This window comes from Spea bombifrons, chromosome 5 (assembly GCF_027358695.1).
Source record: "Spea bombifrons isolate aSpeBom1 chromosome 5, aSpeBom1.2.pri, whole genome shotgun sequence".
Taxonomy (NCBI): domain Eukaryota; kingdom Metazoa; phylum Chordata; class Amphibia; order Anura; family Pelobatidae; genus Spea; species Spea bombifrons.
In genome coordinates this window covers 3,295,287-3,314,737 of record NC_071091.1, presented here as the reverse complement: position 1 = coordinate 3,314,737, position 19,451 = coordinate 3,295,287, and the positions used below count along the sequence as shown (strand labels likewise).

General features: G+C 44.4%; 3 protein-coding genes across 4 annotated transcripts in view; 2 read left to right on the top strand and 1 right to left on the bottom strand.

Annotated features, from left to right (window-relative positions):
• The window catches only part of LOC128497500 (mitogen-activated protein kinase kinase kinase 3-like), a 55,361-nt gene extending 51,728 nt beyond the window's left edge, over positions 1-3,633 (bottom strand). For both annotated transcript variants that reach the window (XM_053467597.1, XM_053467598.1), the window contains exon 1: positions 3,345-3,633. The gene's annotated coding sequence lies outside the window, so the exon portion shown is untranslated. The remainder of the gene's footprint in view (positions 1-3,344) is intronic.
• The window catches only part of LOC128497502 (5-beta-cholestane-3-alpha,7-alpha-diol 12-alpha-hydroxylase), a 187,567-nt gene that overhangs the window by 126,089 nt on the left and 42,027 nt on the right, over positions 1-19,451 (top strand). The window lies entirely within an intron of this gene.
• On the top strand, positions 6,752-15,395 carry LOC128497501 (cryptochrome DASH). Its single transcript, XM_053467599.1, has 14 exons — positions 6,752-6,863; positions 7,889-8,061; positions 8,537-8,630; positions 9,235-9,365; positions 10,031-10,179; positions 10,534-10,622; positions 10,962-11,035; positions 11,951-12,040; positions 12,602-12,681; positions 12,839-12,898; positions 13,429-13,586; positions 13,869-13,988; positions 14,282-14,458; positions 14,825-15,395. The coding sequence occupies exons 1-14, from the start codon at positions 6,798-6,800 to the stop codon at positions 14,930-14,932; spliced, it is 1,569 nt and encodes a 522-aa protein (XP_053323574.1). The 5' UTR covers positions 6,752-6,797; the 3' UTR covers positions 14,933-15,395.

Sequence of the window (19,451 nt, the reverse complement as noted above, 5' to 3'; positions counted from 1 at the left end):
TTTCCCCACGGCAGGCAAATAGATTTTAAATGGGGCTGACGCAAGCGCTCACTGTTTGTAAATGTAATCTACGTTACAGGGGTGTATTCGCTAAAGCAAGAGGGGTCAATAATTAACCCCATCAATCCCAGCGTAAGGCCCTGCGAAGCTTCATATACCGAGTCCAATCAAAGGGACGATTTAATGCCCCTGGCAGCCTCCCCCAGCCATCGATTTTCTCTTGAAGCAGCCAATCGGTGGCAGGAAAGTGTTCCTATTGATATTAATGGGAGCGCTTTCCGCTCATGTGTACAGAGGGTCTCGTTGGGACCCCATCCCGAACGTTCATCGAGCCGGCATTGCAGGCGACTGGTGGTAAGTAAGTCACATGACTGCACAACAAATCAAGCAGGTTCCAGCGAAACACAAACGAATTCACCTGGAAAGGGTTAAAAGAGGACGCATTTTATTTGTCACGCATGGAAGGCAATCCCATATACGGTATGTAACTATTATTTCCTCTAAAAAGACGCCTGCAAATAGCTCTACTGGAACAAAACGCACATAAATAAATGTAAAAACAGGAAAGCCAAGTCACCTTTCACCAGCGATTTATAGGAAGTGATTCTTACCGTAAAATCGCAAGAACTCTTTCATTTATATACATATAGAATGCGATCGGGGCGATTCGGGCTGTAACCATAGCAACCAATGGAACAATCAGCAGGAACATTCCATTGGTTGCCATGGTGATAAGACCGCTTTCTCAAACCTTGCGCCAGAATCACATTTCCTATATCATAATACATCCTATGCCAAGTCTGGACTCTGTGCATGCGAATAAAGAAAGGCCCAGGGGACATAAAAAAAAACCTCAAAAAAAGAAAATATAGTCAAAATAAATATATTAATATTAATATTTGGATAATGGTTGGTTTAAACCAAATGGAGACAGTCATGGGGTTCCCTGTGGGATAATAAAGCCAATATCAGGGCAAAGGAGAAGAGTTTGGTCACACCCACTTCCTGCCCAGGTTCTGCCCACTCCTGTCTAGTTTATGCCCACTTCCTGCCCTTCCAATGTCTAACTGGAGCTGTGTGTGGCCTTTCTTCTTTGAATTAATTATATAGAGGACCAAAATAATTAATTAAAGAGCAGCCATATTGATTTGACTGGCAAGTGTAAGACAAGAACATGTGCAGGGCTAGTGGGAGCTCACAGCAGTTATTGGGCATGTGGGGCATTTATTAATATATTATTATTAGCCTCCTGCCGCCGGCCCCCCAGCCTCGCTTTTGGTTTAAGAGAAATATTTGTATTTCACACAAACATGCATGGGATAGACATACGGCTCCTGAATCTAAGACGACACCAACGGCTGATTAAGGTTTGAGTCTTTACAGCAGGAGAAGCGGGCGACTAGACGGGGGCCGGATGGGGCCGATCTGCCGGCAGACTCGAAACCTAACAATATTTAATAAATGTTATTACAATTGTCTCATGTTATAAAACAAAAAATCTGCAAAAAAAAATAAATAAATGCTATTTTGGGGGTTGGGGGGGGTCACCAAATGCAACCGAAAGGTAACCATCTCAATGATAGACACAAATCAGCCCAAAAATATTTTTATTCTACTACTTTAATCAGACAACCCCTAACTGTGCCCTTAGGGTATAATTAGTCTCCAAGATTATTATTAACATATTATTCCCATTGTACCGCGCTGCGGAATATGATGGTGCTATAGATAATCAATAAAAAATAATCATTAATCAACTCAGATTTGCAACCAATCGAAAACACATTTAAAAAAAAAATTTAAATCTTCCACATTTTTAGGAAATAAAAAATGTGGGTCATACCAGTCGTGATTTATTGAAGGGGGCGATGGAAACAGGCCAAGAGCTAATTAATTTACTAGTTCATTACCGTACTCGGCCAAGAAATGGTATCATTTTAACTATACTTTTCTCCTTGTTAATTATGTAATTAAACTTTATGAAATGCTCAGATTTGTAAACAGATCCTCCGCCTTCCAGAGAAAACTCTATAATGACCGCTCCACAAGATCCTGTAAATACCTCCAAATCTGATTGGAGATCAGCGCTGGGCTCGTCAGGCTTCCCTTCCCATGGAAATGAGCCGATAGCAAAAAAAAAAAAAAAAAAACAAAAAAAAAAACAAAAAAAAAAACAAAAAAAAAACTTTGCAGGCTAAAAGAGGCCTTTTTTTAAGTGCTTTTTTGAAATTTGGAGCAAATTTTCATTGCTTGGGATCTCTGCGTAATAGTTGCTTAAATCTTGAAACTATCAATATTTGGTAAATTGCATGTATTTGAGTAAAAAAACCTAATCTGTTGGTTGAGAAAAGATTAAACATAAAGCAGACTTGTAGTCCAACACATGTACTTAACATGAAATATGTATCCAATATGTGTTAATGTTACGTTTTCACCGTGCCTTATTGTAACACCGCTACGGAATCTGCAGGCGCTATATAAATGTCATTTACTTATTTTAATGTGATATACATTAATGTAATTATATCGCTTTAGAGCAATCTATTCAGCTAGAACAGGAACACCGACTCGTAGAGAACAGACGACCTCCCATGTACTGTTTAATGACAATAAAATGGGAAATTGCCAAAATAAGAAAATCAGCTCAGAAAATGTCATTTTTTAAAGTAACTTCCCAAATGATCCATGCCTTCTTAACTGAAGGGGTTAACGCTGGGTAACTCTTGAAGGCTCTCCACTAGAGAGATTTTAAGAATAGCAGCCCTCTTGGTAAATCTTAAAAGACCTTCCCTGGGTAAACTGCAATAGCTGACAACACCCAAGGTGGGGGGGATCCTCACTATGCAGGGTTCCCCAAAATTACCCCCCCCCCCTCCTCCTCCTTTTTAGGGTAATCCCTGGAAATAAACCCTGGGTTCCTAAAGCAAGAGCCAAAAACTCTCTAGGACAGGCCTGGCTTGAGGACACAGCGCTCCCCCGGCACTCAAAGGGTTAAGTTATACAGAATCCACATACAAGCTAAGGATCTGGTTTGCATCTGGTACATTTAACCCCTTCAAATACCAACGAAATCCCCCCAGGGTATCCGAGCCCTGCATGCGGAATAAACCTTTAGCCTGCACCCCGATGAGTACAGCGCTGTGATTGGTACAATGTCGCAAAATGGAAATGTTTTGATCAACAATAAAAAAAGCGCTTCAAGAAACCATCTACCCAGCACTGTAAGGGTTAATAAAGGGATCGGGGCGAATTGGGGAGATGGGGCAACTTTTAGGGGAGAGGCAGGAGACGTGGAAGGGATCTGATGAGATTTGGGGTGCAGAAGGGTGGGGGGGGCTACTTACCCAGGCTCGTGGCTTTCTGGCAGATCAGAATCCCTGCAGTAATCCTGTCCCCAGGGGGGTAATTATCAGGGGTATCCAAGTCGGTGACAGCCCATGTTCCTGGGAAAGGGGGGGATCCTCAAAACAGGAAATCTGCAAAAAAGTCCACTTAGATCCCACAGCTGTGAAGCAGATCCCCCACGATCACGAGAGATTTTCACCCGAGAAAAGGAGGATTCAGAGTGGTTTGCAAAAAGTGTTTCAGGAGCCGGGGCAAAAACCTTTTACTTTCCAGAAAGTGAGAGCCAAAGTGTGTAGTCAGGGATCCCACGGCAGGAACACGGGGGGGGGGGGGTGTGATGTCAGCAAATCACCCGGGGAGGCAGGAAACTCTGAGCAGCAAATCCACGGAAAGGGCAGAGACCGGCCGCTGAACACGGGCGCCCTCCAGTGGACATGCGCTGGTAATGCAACACAACGCAAAATATGACTTTTTTAATATTACCAAATATTAGTTTTAAAATATTTCCGTATTATTATTAATCACAGGGGTCTTACATTTAAAATGTAGCAGCAAAGGGGTATTCGGGTAACCACATTATGTAGCCTAAGAAATTCTGTATACAGTAATAACCCCAGCGCTGTATACAGTAATATAACCCCGAGCGCTGTATACAGTAATATAACCCCCAGCGCTGTATACAGTAATATAACCCCCAGTGCTGTATACAGTAATATAACCCCCAGCGCTGTATACAGTAATATAACCCCCAGCGCTGTATACAGTAATATAACCCCCAGCGCTGTATACAGTAATATAACCCCCAGCGCTGTATACAGTAATATAACCCCAGCGCTGTATACAGTAATATAACCCCCAGCGCTGTATACAGTAATATAACCCCCCAGCGCTGTATACAGTAATATAACCCCCAGCGCTGTATACAGTAATATAACCCCCAGCGCTGTATACAGTAATATAACCTCCAGCGCTGTATACAGTAATATAACCCCCAGCGCTGTATACAGTAATATAACCCCCAGCGCTGTATACAGTAATATAACCCCAGCGCTGTATACAGTAATATAACCCCCAGCACTGTATACAGTAATATAACCCCCAGCGCTGTATACAGTAATATAACCCCCCAGCGCTGTATACAGTAATATAACCCCCCAGCGCTGTATACAGTAATATAACCCCAGCGCTGTATACAGTAATATAACCCCAGCGCTGTATACAGTAATATAACCTCCAGCACTGTATACAGTAATATAACCCCCAGCGCTGTATACAGTAATATAACCCCCAGTGCTGTATACAGTAATATAACCCCCAGCGCTGTATACAGTAATATAACCCTCCAGCGCTGTATACAGTAATATAACCCCAGCGCTGTATACAGTAATAAAACACCCCAGCACTGTATACAGTAATATAACCCCCAGCGCTGTATACAGTAATATAACCCCCCAGCGCTGTATACAGTAATATAACCCCCCCAGCACTGTATACAGTAATATAACCCCCAGCACTGTATACAGTAATATAACCCCCAGCGCTGTATACAGTAATATAACCCCAGCGCTGTATACAGTAATATAACCCCCAGCACTGTATACAGTAATATAACCCCCAACGCTGTATACAGTAATATAACCCCAGCGCTGTATACAGTAATATAACCTCCAGCGCTGTATACAGTAATATAACCTCCAGCGCTGTATACAGTAATATAACCCCAGCGCTGTATACAGTAATATAACCCCCAGCACTGTATACAGTAATATAACCCCCAACGCTGTATACAGTAATATAACCCCAGCGCTGTATACAGTAATATAACCTCCAGCGCTGTATACAGTAATATAACCTCCAGCGCTGTATACAGTAATATAACCCCAGCACTGTATACAGTAATATAACCACCAGCACTGTATACAGTAATATAACCACCAGCACTGTATACAGTAATAACAGTCGTTTTTAGTTTGGTTTTAGTTCATTTTTTCCCAATAAACTCCCTTTATCTGCAGACCTAGAGCCGCCGTTGCTGTCAGTCATGTGGTATTTTGGGTGACTTTCCCGGCTCAAACACCACACTGAGCTGATGCTTTATGACGATGCTAATGAAGTCCGTCCCTCCATAGGCTTTCGTTAGTCAGAGAGTCCATCTGGGTGTTTAAGACTGAGCCATTCTATTGTTCCCCACAGGCAGTATGATAAGGAGTCGGGGTGTTTGTCCAGTAGATCGGGGATCAGATAACAGAGCGAGAACTGAAAACATTATATTACAAAGGAAAAACTACAATCACGGTACTTTTAAAAAGAAAACATTTTTAATCTGCTTCTAGTAATAAAAATGGTGCAGGATCTGCTCTAACTTCTTTTATACCTTTTCCAGGGTTGATTATTTTTTATACATATGGATCAAGCATCCGAATAATAGACTTTTTTATGCTTCTATCTTCACAGAGTGCCGGTGTTCCTTTATTAAAATGTTCCAAATACACAAAATATCAACCATTAAGGAGCCTTTCCGGTTCCTATGGCAACATAGCCATATCCCTATGCCGTGCATATCTAAATTCCAGCACTGTAGCAGCCTCTACCACTTCTGCTGGGAGGCTGTTCCACTTAGAATTTTTCCCCAACTCTCCTAAAATTCGTGTTTAGGTGATGCAGCGTGAGGCACCTCAGGTGGAACAGCACCTTTAATAGATCACATAACGTATGACTGTAATCCTGCCACATGGGATCCATTCTCTGCAGCCCTGACTCCCTCTGCACGCTTCCAACGGAGCCGGACCTGCGGAGCCGGTTCCTCGCCCGGATCGCCTTGGTTACGGATGTCGGCAACAGGAGGTTTCACCAAAAACCCAAAACAATCTGTTTCGCGCGTGAAGTGCTTTATAAAAAGCTTCTCTCTCTCTGTGGCTGGTATTATATTCATTGTATATTTATATATTTTTTTCTTTTTTGTTACTTTTCTTGCATAATTTTGGACTCGCTATATAGTTTTTACACATATGGGATCACGCGTCCGAATAAAATACGTTTTTTTCTACTTCTATCTTCATGGAGCGCCGGTGTTCCTTTTTTCGGTTGAGTTTGAGTGCAGCGTTGGAGTGGACGCTCCTCTCGCTGGAGCACCCGCGGGGGCCGGGGTTCAGCTGCTTCCGCCCTGCTTTTTATTTTTGGGGTCTGAGCCGGTGTTTTGTTTGTTAGATTTGGAGCATTTTGTTACAGGTGACAGCAGGGAGCTGAACTCAGAGTGATGGGATTATTTTCAATGACGTCACTTTGACGGATGTGCCGCTACTGTGGACTACAACTCCCACAATGCTCAGTCAGCCATTTATAACAGACCCTGGATCGAGCGGGCCCCGCCCAGACAGGGAGGGGTCGGGAATGGGCGGGTCCTGGTAAGTTTAGGAGGGAGGAGCTGCAGAGAGAGCTGTGATCCGTGCACCATGTCCGCTCCCGTCAGGATTGCGATCTGCCTCCTGCGGAACGATCTGCGGCTGCATGATAACGAGGTATTACCCCGCACCGGGGGCAAATCACTGTGTAGGGGGGCGTAAACGCTGCTGGGGCGACAATGTCTGACCCTGGGGTTTAGGGGGTTAATACACTACTGGGGGTACTTTATATACAGAGTGTCTGTCATAGGGGCTTATCCAGTGCTTTAAACTAAGTGTGAGTGTGTTCTATGCACAGTGAGTGTGGTATATACACAGTGAGTGTGGTAAATGCACGGTGAGTGTGGTATATACACAGTGAGTGTGGTAAATGCACGGTGAGTGTGGTATATACACAGTGAGTGTGGTAAATACACAGTGAGTGTGGTATATACACAGTGAGTGTGTTCTATGCACAGTGAGTGTGGTAAATGCACAGTGAGTGTGGTAAATGCACAGTGAGTGTGGTAAATACACAGTGAGTGTGTTGTTGTGTTATATACTGCTGCTTATACAATGTTTCTCCACGTGAATGAAAGGCTTGTGTAACAGTGGGCGGGGTCTGCATTACCACGCCCCTTATATGTATCGGTTTCTTGTTTGTTTTGAGCCGGATTTGTCTTATGTATGCAGCACACAGGGCCCTGAATGGCAAATGTATATAATATAACATACCTGCCAAATGACCCTGATGAGCAGTGACAGTCCCTCTCTTTGAGATCGAAATCCCGGATCCCCCTCTTTTCTAGGCGCTCAGAATGTTTGCTGGGTATGAGGGGATCGCAGGGTTCTACAGCCCTAAAAGCCCCGTAATGTGTATAGAAACAGCTTTATAAACTAGATTTTTTAATTCAGACGGGCAACTTTAAAATCAGCAGCTTAAGTGGACTACAACTCTCAGGATGCACAGGCAGGCTAACCGCTTATGTATTTTTTTTTTTTTCTTTTTTAACCCACTTTTAACCTGTGACACAAAAGCAGTCACTGATTGGTTGTTGCCATATAATTTATTTTTCTTTAATAAATAGGGAGTGTTACTGTAGGGGTCTCTAACCCCCCCCCCCGTGTTTGTAGGGGTCTCTAACCCCCCCCCGTGTTTTTAGGTCCTGCTCTGGGCTCACAGGAACGCGGACTGCGTTGTCCCTCTCTACTGCTTCGACCCGCGGAGCTACGGCGGGACCCATCACTACAACTTCCCCAAAACGGGTCCGCACCGGCTGAAGTTCTTCCTGGAAAGCGTGCGGGATTTACGCAGTACCCTCAAGAAAATAGGAAGGTGGGAAATCAACCTCTACAGGCCTCTACCGCTTCTGCTGGAAGGCCGTTCCACTTATCTACCACCCTCTTAGATATATTTTACTTTCCAACGTTTCTAGAAGATCCAATAGAAAGAGAGAATTAGATTAGTTTATTTTGCTCTCTAAGTTGGAATCTCGGTTAATTCTCCTGTTATAAATATTTTGTTTTCAAAATAACAACAAAAAAAATTGTAAATATTTATTTTCCAGAAAATGTATTTTTAAATCCCCTTTACCCAGCTCTGCCGGCAGTCTCTTTCATATATCCACAACTCCTAAAGAATGCTGTGCATCACCCCACTGAGGGTATAACACAGACCCTGATTTTCCTTGGGGTCCCCCAAGTCTGCGCCCCGTCCTAAACAGGATTTTTTTTATTTTTTTGGCGAAGCTGCTGCCCCACTTTGTGGATTTGTATTCAATTTTTTTCATTTATTTTTTTATTATTTTTAGTAATTTGATCCTCAGAAGAGGGAAACCGGAAGACGTCATAGAAGATTTGGTGACGACGCTGGGCTCGGTGTCTGCGGTTGCGTTACAGGAGGAGGTAAAAATAAATAAATTACCCAAAATTAACAATAATAATACAAGATAATTAATAACCAGTATAAAAAATATATAACTTATTAATGTAAGGATTTAACGTTTTATCACAGATAGAAAGGAACTAAATTCTATTAATTGCTGCCACTCGAGAGGAAAATCTTTAAATCCTAGAAAACAGAGGGGCGCTATATATATATATATATATATATATATATATACACACAAATATATTATTTAATAATATTTCTCTTATTTCGGTGCCTGCATTCCAATGGACATTTTATGTCATTTATAGACTTCTTCATCATTTAACATTTGCTAATATTTTTATCGTATATTTATTGTGAATATTTTGTATTAATTATTGGGTCTATTGATTTTATTTTGAATATTTATTAAATAATATATTTGTATTTATTGTATATAGTAATCTTTATTAATTGGTTTAATGATTTTAATTATCAAATAATATTTGGATCATTGATTTTTATTTTGATTATTAAATATATTTGTTTCGTGTTTGTTGTAATTTTTATTCTTATTTCGTTTAATGATTTTCATTTTATTTTGATTATTTATAAATGACATGAACATTCTGTTTGAAGGCGACTAAGGAGGAGCTGGATGTAGAGAACGCCGTGAGGCTCCTCTGCGCTCGGCGCGGGATACAGTTTCACACCGTTTGGGCATCCACTTTGTATCATCACGATGACCTTCCGTTCCGGGACATCTCCAGGTACTTCGCTGCCGCTTATTGCATCTACCCGGAATCTGTACTATCCTGAGAGGGTGGTAGGTATATGGAACAGCCTCCCAGCAGAAGTGGTAGAGGGTAATATAGAGTGTGGAATATGATGGTGCTATGTAACGTAACAAAAGATGGTGCTGGAATATTTTGAGCGCTCGAACAGCCGCATTGACTGCTATTTACTAGACTCGTGCAAATCAACCCAAAAAGCTGGCTCGCTCTCAATGCCTCCCTTCCTTCTCCGCGCGCGGCTCCTGCGTCCCCGTCTCCTTTCCCGTGGCTCCGCTTCTTGCCTCTTCTTGTTTTTCTGTCTTCTTTCCCCGCTTCTCCATGAATCGGGCCTCCTGGAGCACTTCTGCAAGAGGGTGGAGCTCTGGGCACACTCTCTGCCCTGATTGGACACACAGGGAAGAGGCTGTCCCTGTGGCTCCGCCCCTTTTGCAGAAGTACTCTGGTTATCCCAGCTTGAGCCCTGGCATCTGAACAACAGATTCCTTAAACTAGCTGATTTCAGGCAGGGCTGCACGGAAATCCTGGCCCGCCGGAAGCCCCCGAGGACTGGAGTCAAAACTGTAACGTGGCGGCGGATGCGAATCTTTCGCCCGCTGTCTTCGTTCGCTGACCGGGTTCTCGTGTGTTTTGGGGTCTCGCAGGCTGCCCGACGTGTACACCCAGTTCAGAAAGGCGGTTGAAGCTCAGAGCAAAGTGCGACCCACTCTTCAGATGCCGGACCACCTGAAGCCTTTGCCCCCTGGCCTGGAGGAAGGAGGCGTCCCCACTCACCAGGATTTCGGACAAGAAGGTAAAAAAAAAAAAAACTCCAGTTACTAAAAGGTGGCGGCAAAATGGTCTCAATACCGGTCCTTATGGAGACCAAAACTTAAAAAAATATTCTGAATGAAGTCACCTGTGTTCAAGCAGGAACCTTGAAATCAGAGTGGAATATGAAGGAGTCGGCACCAGAATGCGTGACCCTGAAATCTGTTTGTTCGGCCTGCGACTGGGGCAAAAACCCTGACACTTTGGGATAGGGGCAACAGAGAGAAGGGGGGAGCCAGTGGCAGGGGGCAATTAGCTCCTGGTTCTGCAGTTACCCCCTTGGGTTAGTTTTTGCGACAGAACAAGCAAACCAATAAATGTAATTTGTGGTTGACAGATCCGTTGACAGACCCTCGGACGGCGTTTCCATGCAGCGGCGGAGAGACCCAGGCCTTGCAGAGACTCGGCTACTACCTCTGGGATACGGTGAGTGATAATCGCTGCGTTTATTGCCCCAGATCCCACGGGCCGGCAGATTGCGAACTCTTTTCCGATCCATAACATCCCTGCATTAGCTATATAACAAAAAAAGAAAAAATAAGTTGAAAAAAAAGAAATATATATATTTTTTTTAAATTAGATTTTTTTTTATTTTTTTATATTTTTTCTCTCTTAAAAAAGAAACAGAATTGTTCTGGACAGTGATGCGTAAGCTGCAGCCCCTTTCTCTGCCACTAGAGGGAGGCAGAGTATAAAAATAACAATTTCAGCGCGTTCCAAATTATTTTTTTTAACATACTTTGGGTTTTTTATATTTTTGTACAGAATCTTGTGGCTTCCTATAAAGAGACTCGCAATGGACTCATTGGGATGGATTATTCTACTAAATTTGCCCCGTGGTAAGAGGCAAACGGCTGAAGATGTTTGTTTTGGATGCTATTGCACCCAACTTTCTGTATTGTGATCTAATGATTATCTGCGTCTTATATTTCAAGAGATACGGGAAAGATCTCGTTGAGGGTTAAAATTACCATTATATGCCCAAAACGGGGCGAGGAATTCCCGTACCCCACAACTCCTATAACTGCTAATAGTGACGGCAAAGAGATAAACGGCCGTATAATGTGACGCAATCACCGATATTAATTGCTTTGGTGTCTGTTTTATATAATAATCACATGCGCTAAACAAAATAATAATAATAATAATCACGCGCTAAAAAAAAAATAATAATCACGCGCTAAAAAAACCCAAAAATAATAATAATCACACGCGCTAAAAAAAAATAATAATAATAATAATCACACACTACCGCGCAAACGTTTAGGGTCACTTAGAAATTTTGAAATGGATCAGAAATCCAGAAATCTTCATAAGCGTACAGAGGCCCTTTATCACTCCCATCACTCCTGTGTTCCAATGGCCCTTTATCACTCCCATCACTCCTGTGTTCCAATGGCCCTTTATCACTCCCATCACTCCTGTGTTCCAGTGGCCCTTTATCACTCCCATCACTCCTGTGTTCCAATGGCCCTTTATCACTCCCATCACTCCCATCACTCCTGTGTTCCAATGGCCCTTTATGTGTGTGTGTGTATACTATAATATAGATGTATATAGTGCGTGTATGCATGTTACACGTGTGTGTGTGTGTGTGTATGAAGCCCAATGTCGGCCCAGCTTGTGAGGAGTAGTAGATTCTGAGCTCAGATTCCTCAGTCTTTGGTTTTATGGCAGGTCAGTCCAGCTCTGCTTGCCCCGGGCCCTGGTTGTTTATCTCTGCGTCTGACCCTCGTCTCCCCCCTCCCCCGCAGGCTCGCGTTGGGCTGCATCTCCCCGAGATACGTTCACGAACAGATTCAGAAATATGAACGCGAGCGAACGGCCAATCAGAGCACCTACTGGTACGTGAAACCTCGCCTCATTCCGCTGGATTTCAGGAATTGTAGTCGGACTCTAATTCTCTAATCCCTTTTATCTTAAAACCCCTTCATGTGACCAATCAGTAAGTTTTGCGTTCATAAAGCTGGCGGTTCTGTAAGCATTATGCATCGGGGGAGGGGTTCAATGTGAAAGGCCCTGCTGTAAACACCATAACATTACTGAGAGGGTGGTAGGTAAGTGGAACAGCCTCCCAGCAGAAGTGGTAGAGGGTAATACAGTGAGGGGATTAAACATGCATGGGATAGACATACGGCTCCTGAATCTAAGACGAGACCAACGACTGATTAAGGTTTGAGTCGTTACAGCAGGAGAAACGGGTGACTAGACGGGGGCCGATGGCCGATCTGCCGGGAGACCATATTGTTCTGTGAATTCAGTCACTTATACATCCTCGACACAAAATAAAGATACCCCCCCCCCGATTCTTCCTATGGGGCTGTTTCAACCAGTTTTTGGAACCGCCTGATACTTAAAGTAGTAAATTTAGTTTTTTTTTTTTTTGTTTTTTTTGCTGTTTTCAGGGTTATTTTCGAGCTTCTGTGGAGGGATTATTTTCGCTTCGTGGCGCTGAAGTACGGGAGGAGGATTTTCTTTCTTAGAGGTGAGTCGCCCGGCGCAGACAGCGGGGTAACCGCGAGGCGGGTGTTACCGGGTTATGGAAGCGGGCTGTGAAACGGGACTATGAACATGCGCAGCGCGTATTACCCAAATTACCCGGCGTTCTCTGTTTTAACCCTTTTTATTCCGTGACCGGTCAGGACTGCAGCAGAAATCCGTTCCGTGGAAGAAAGACGCGAAGCTCTTCGACGCGTGGAAAGGTTTGTGTTTATCCTTCATGTGATTCGTTCAGGCAGCTGCATATCAGCCGTTTGTATGATTCTCGCTCTGTTATCTGATCCCCGATCTACTAACCCCCCCGACTCCTTATCATACTGCCTGCGGGAAACAATAGAATGGATCAGTCTTAATCACCCAGTCGGACTCTCTGACTAATGAAAGCCTATGGAGGAACGGACTTCATTAGCATTGCCATAAAGCATCAGCTCAGTGTGGTGTTTGAGCCGGGGCGTCTCCCCTTTACTTCATATGAAGACCCCCAGAATTATTATTTTTATTAGTGTTATTATCTTTTATCTTTTGGTATTTGTATCATTAAGTAGTATTAGTATTTTTATTTTCATTTTTTAGTATTTTTTATTATAAGTGGTATTTTATTAGTATTTATTAGGTTTTTAGTATAGTTAGTATAGCATTATCTTTTACTATTAGTAGTAGTTTAGCCTCTGCAGGTTCCCGAGCCGACGGGGTTCTAGATCATGAATGATATGAACGATGCTCTCTGTTACAGAGGGGCGCACCGGGGTTCCCTTTGTTGATGCCAACATGCGCGAGCTGGCGATGACCGGATTCATGTCCAACAGGGGCCGGCAGAATGTGGCCAGTTTCCTCACCAAAGACCTGGGGATTGACTGGAGGATGGGAGCAGAGTGGTTTGAGTATTTACTGGTAAGGAACAGCTATGCACATTAATTCTAGTGAGAGGGTGGTAGATAAGGGGAACAGCCTCCCAGCAGAAGTGGTAGAGGGTAATACAGTCAGGGTATTAAACATGCATGGGATAGTCATACGGCTCCTGAATCTAAGACGAGACCAACGACTGATTAAGGTTCTGCAGGAGAGGCGGGGGCCGGATGGGGCCGATCTGCTGGCAAACTATTTGGGAATCCCGTAGGTGGCCCCTGCCGGTTTTAAGCCCCCCCCCACCGTATTTGCTGTGTTCTCCGTTAGGTGGACTACGACGTTTGCAGTAATTACGGGAATTGGCTGTACAGCGCGGGGATCGGAAACGACCCGCGGGAGAACCGCAAGTTCAACATGATCAAGCAAGGACTGGACTATGACGGCAATGTGAGTAATTCCTCCCCGTTTCACCAGCGTGGTGACTTTTATTTTAGAGAGTGTAGATATATTTAAAAGCAGAATAATTATTTTATCTAATAAATGGGACTGTTGGCAGCTATGTTTTGGGGGTTTAACCCTTAAATGGTGGAAGAAGTGAAGAATAACCAAACGTCGGGTTAATAAATAAACGAAGCTCCGTGTTGCGCAATCACAGCGGCCACGTCGCCCCGGGGGGGGGGGGGGTACGTTACCTTTTCCATCTGTTAGATAGCTATGTTCGTATCGTGTTTATTCTATAGGGGGACTACATCCGGCTTTGGGTTCCCGAGCTGCAGAAGATAAGGACTGGCGATGCTCACACTCCCTGGGCGCTGAGCGACGCGTCTCTTGCGCATGCTGAGGTGTCTCTGGGGGAGACCTATCCGTTTCCAGTTGTTACGGCGCCAGAATGGAGCAGACACATCAACCAGAAGCCCGTGAGTTACACCGTTATTACACCGTTAAATATCCGATGGCGTCTGGCACCCCGAGTTCCAGCTAAACAAAGTAACGGGAAAGATTGTTGGAGGGAAGTAGCGTGGTTGATAAGTGGAACAGCCTCCCAGCAGAAGTGGTAGAGGGTAATACAGTGAGGGTATTAAACATGCATGGGATAGACAAACGGCTCCTGAATCTAAGACGAGACCAACGACACTCACACAGCCCCACGTTGTACTGCGCTGAGGAATATGAGGGCGCTATATAAATCAATAAATATTCATTCTTTGTTGCCGAGGCTGCACGGGGCGCTGCAGCTTCCCTTTAATGCTATAAAATGATACAAATGTGTCACTCTCTTGCAGGCTGGTGCTATGACATCATCAAGGAGAGGAAAGGGTCCGTCACACCCACCTAAACAACACAAGAACCGGGGGATAGACTTCTACTTCTCACGCAATAAAGATGTCTAAATCCGGCAGGAACCCTCCGAGCGCTCGTCCGTCAGACTGGACCGGTGGGGAAGCCGGGCTTCAGTGACTGTATTCCCCCCCGAGAAACGCGCAGGGGGTCCACTTCACATGCAAGCGCCCCCCCAACCCAGGATTTTAAGTTTTAGATTAGTATTTATTTCTGTTTGGTAGGAATTGGGCTGAGAATCTTCATCTTCAGACCGGAAATGACTGTAAAATGTTGTTTGTTTTTGTTATAAAATGTTTTTGGACTGTTACATTTTTAACTTTTAATGTTAAATAATTTAGAACCTCGGCCCCTCGCACTCCCAATCCGCTGCTCCGGTAACAGATCGTCAGGCGGCCGCTGGCCTTAAAGCAACGTCCCATCAACACCAGCCCGGCCCCTGGCTGGGCACAAACCTCCTCAGCCTCGATTATTGTACTAAATGCAAACATTAAAGCTTTTTTATTTGATTAAAAATGGCGCTATTTTATCCTTCGGTTGATCTGTCGGGTCTCCACATCCGTTCCGGGCGTTGGAGGCTTTATGTGTCGCGTTAATACGTCCCGGTGGTCTTACTTGGGGCAGGAAAGTCTTGAGGCAATAAATCGGGTGCTCGCTGACGATGCCGCGTTTCCCAGACGGACTCTAGGGTTCCGGTACCGGCCTGAGCTGCCGTCAGGCGCGCCGTACAGAGCATTATCACTAATAATTTATACTGTATGTGTTAATATAAATGTGATTATGTCGTATGCTGCTTCACGGGGATGCAATCGGGGGCCGCGTTCTGAACTCCGAGAGGCTTCCGGGTCCTCAGAAGCATCTTCGCCAATCCCCGAGGATTATGGGTAGGTGAACGGGCGTGAAAACCCGCAAATAAATGACTGTTTAGGATATAAGAGGGTGGTGGGAGCGACACGGTATATGTAGATATTTCTCTGCCCTGAATCGGGGTAATTACTGTAAGGGAGACCGTGCCGAGAGGCAGAACTAGGAGGCTTCTGCGGGAACTCGCCGAGCTGCAGAGATAACGAGGGGAAGAAGCACTGGGAGCAGCAGGCACTTTTAGAACATGTTTGTAACAAATAAAAATATATATATTATAAATCTGTTTCTTTATAAAAAAAAGATGTCTGGTTTATCTATGCAAAGGAGGAGAAATGTTAGAACAAGAGGTCATGATCAAAAGCTAGAGGGTCAGAGGTTTAGATGTACTGTGTGGAGGTTTTACTTTACTGAGAGAGTGGTAGAAATATGGAACTGCCTCCAAGCAGTGGTGGTAAAGGCTTATACAGTAAAAGGAATTTAAACATGCGTGGGTTACACATATGGCTCCTGAGACCAGCAACTGTCACCAAGTCACATAAAATGTATCTTCTCTTTAGGTTTCCTCTAAAGGGTTTTTCCTCTCCTGCGTGCTGGAGAATGACTCTTTGTGAGTCCAGAGGCGGCCCCCTCCTGGACCTGATTTAAGGTCGATTAAATAGAAAAAAATTGATTATATAATAAAGCTTATTATTAATCTCACATTTGTCTGATTTTTTTTTTCTTCCAAATAGTTCCAACTCCTTATTTGCTTTTAATTGTCATTTTCCAATTAACAGAAGAGAAACAAATTAATTTAACCTTTAAAGGGTCTTATGTAAGCAGCATTTTGTGGGGGACACATTTTCCACACATTACCATCTTCACAGGGCAGCAATATTTTAGTTAATAACATCTGCTAGTATTAGCCTTTACCGCTTCTGCTGGGTGGCTCTTCCACCATCTACTATCCTATCAGTAGTTAGCTTCTCTCTTGTACATTGAGCAGGCTGTAGGTTATTGATAACTTTTTCCCCACATCAACCATTTTCAGCCATGCCCGGTTCCAGTTATAAAAATCTGTAAAGTTTTGTGTAAATGTGTGTGTAAAGAAAGTTGTTTAAAAAAAAAAAAAAAAAAAAGTTTATTCCCCCGTTGTGATGTCATAACAGAAGCTGCACAGATCTCCACACACGAGAGCAGTCGTCACTCTGGAGGATCTTCATCTACAGCAGCAAAGAAGCCTGAAGAACCATCTAAAATCTGCTGGCCGCCTGACAAAGAGATCTGCGGAGTGTCGGCTCTCCGGCAAAGAGATTCGCAGAGTGTCGGGATCCCAGCAGAGATCGGAAGATTGTGACCTGCAGATCGACGCTTGTGATGATTTATTTACCTTTCATTTTGAATTTGATTTTGCCCCATCCACTAGATAGAAGTAACCTCTTAATGCCCAGAGGGAAGGGCAATTCTTCCAGCCATGGTTTAACCCTTAAATGGTGGAAGAAGTGAAGAATAACCAAACGTCGGGTTAATAAATAAACGAAGCTCCGTGTTGCGCAATCACAGCGGCCACGTCGCCCCGGGGGGGGGGGGGGTACGTTACCTTTTCCATCTGTTAGATAGCTATGTTCGTATCGTGTTTATTCTATAGGGGGACTACATCCGGCTTTGGGTTCCCGAGCTGCAGAAGATAAGGACTGGCGATGCTCACACTCCCTGGGCGCTGAGCGACGCGTCTCTTGCGCATGCTGAGGTGTCTCTGGGGGAGACCTATCCGTTTCCAGTTGTTACGGCGCCAGAATGGAGCAGACACATCAACCAGAAGCCCGTGAGTTACACCGTTATTACACCGTTAAATATCCGATGGCGTCTGGCACCCCGAGTTCCAGCTAAACAAAGTAACGGGAAAGATTGTTGGAGGGAAGTAGCGTGGTTGATAAGTGGAACAGCCTCCCAGCAGAAGTGGTAGAGGGTAATACAGTGAGGGTATTAAACATGCATGGGATAGACAAACGGCTCCTGAATCTAAGACGAGACCAACGACACTCACACAGCCCCACGTTGTACTGCGCTGAGGAATATGAGGGCGCTATATAAATCAATAAATATTCATTCTTTGTTGCCGAGGCTGCACGGGGCGCTGCAGCTTCCCTTTAATGCTATAAAATGATACAAATGTGTCACTCTCTTGCAGGCTGGTGCTATGACATCATCAAGGAGAGGAAAGGGTCCGTCACACCCACCTAAACAACACAAGAACCGGGGGATAGACTTCTACTTCTCACGCAATAAAGATGTCTAAATCCGGCAGGAACCCTCCGAGCGCTCGTCCGTCAGACTGGACCGGTGGGGAAGCCGGGCTTCAGTGACTGTATTCCCCCCCGAGAAACGCGCAGGGGGTCCACTTCACATGCAAGCGCCCCCCCAACCCAGGATTTTAAGTTTTAGATTAGTATTTATTTCTGTTTGGTAGGAATTGGGCTGAGAATCTTCATCTTCAGACCGGAAATGACTGTAAAATGTTGTTTGTTTTTGTTATAAAATGTTTTTGGACTGTTACATTTTTAACTTTTAATGTTAAATAATTTAGAACCTCGGCCCCTCGCACTCCCAATCCGCTGCTCCGGTAACAGATCGTCAGGCGGCCGCTGGCCTTAAAGCAACGTCCCATCAACACCAGCCCGGCCCCTGGCTGGGCACAAACCTCCTCAGCCTCGATTATTGTACTAAATGCAAACATTAAAGCTTTTTTATTTGATTAAAAATGGCGCTATTTTATCCTTCGGTTGATCTGTCGGGTCTCCACATCCGTTCCGGGCGTTGGAGGCTTTATGTGTCGCGTTAATACGTCCCGGTGGTCTTACTTGGGGCAGGAAAGTCTTGAGGCAATAAATCGGGTGCTCGCTGACGATGCCGCGTTTCCCAGACGGACTCTAGGGTTCCGGTACCGGCCTGAGCTGCCGTCAGGCGCGCCGTACAGAGCATTATCACTAATAATTTATACTGTATGTGTTAATATAAATGTGATTATGTCGTATGCTGCTTCACGGGGATGCAATCGGGGGCCGCGTTCTGAACTCCGAGAGGCTTCCGGGTCCTCAGAAGCATCTTCGCCAATCCCCGAGGATTATGGGTAGGTGAACGGGCGTGAAAACCCGCAAATAAATGACTGTTTAGGATATAAGAGGGTGGTGGGAGCGACACGGTATATGTAGATATTTCTCTGCCCTGAATCGGGGTAATTACTGTAAGGGAGACCGTGCCGAGAGGCAGAACTAGGAGGCTTCTGCGGGAACTCGCCGAGCTGCAGAGATAACGAGGGGAAGAAGCACTGGGAGCAGCAGGCACTTTTAGAACATGTTTGTAACAAATAAAAATATATATATTATAAATCTGTTTCTTTATAAAAAAAAGATGTCTGGTTTATCTATGCAAAGGAGGAGAAATGTTAGAACAAGAGGTCATGATCAAAAGCTAGAGGGTCAGAGGTTTAGATGTACTGTGTGGAGGTTTTACTTTACTGAGAGAGTGGTAGAAATATGGAACTGCCTCCAAGCAGTGGTGGTAAAGGCTTATACAGTAAAAGGAATTTAAACATGCGTGGGTTACACATATGGCTCCTGAGACCAGCAACTGTCACCAAGTCACATAAAATGTATCTTCTCTTTAGGTTTCCTCTAAAGGGTTTTTCCTCTCCTGCGTGCTGGAGAATGACTCTTTGTGAGTCCAGAG

Coding starts and splice junctions, on each gene's coding strand:
- LOC128497501 (XM_053467599.1), top strand. CDS start 6,798: ATGTCCGCTCCCGTCAGGATTGCGATCTGCCTCCTGCGGAACGATCTG. Junction 9,366..10,030: donor CCGTTCCGGGACATCTCCAG/GTACTTCGCTGC, acceptor GGGGTCTCGCAG/GCTGCCCGACGTGTACACCC. Junction 12,041..12,601: donor GCCAATCAGAGCACCTACTG/GTACGTGAAACC, acceptor TGCTGTTTTCAG/GGTTATTTTCGAGCTTCTGT.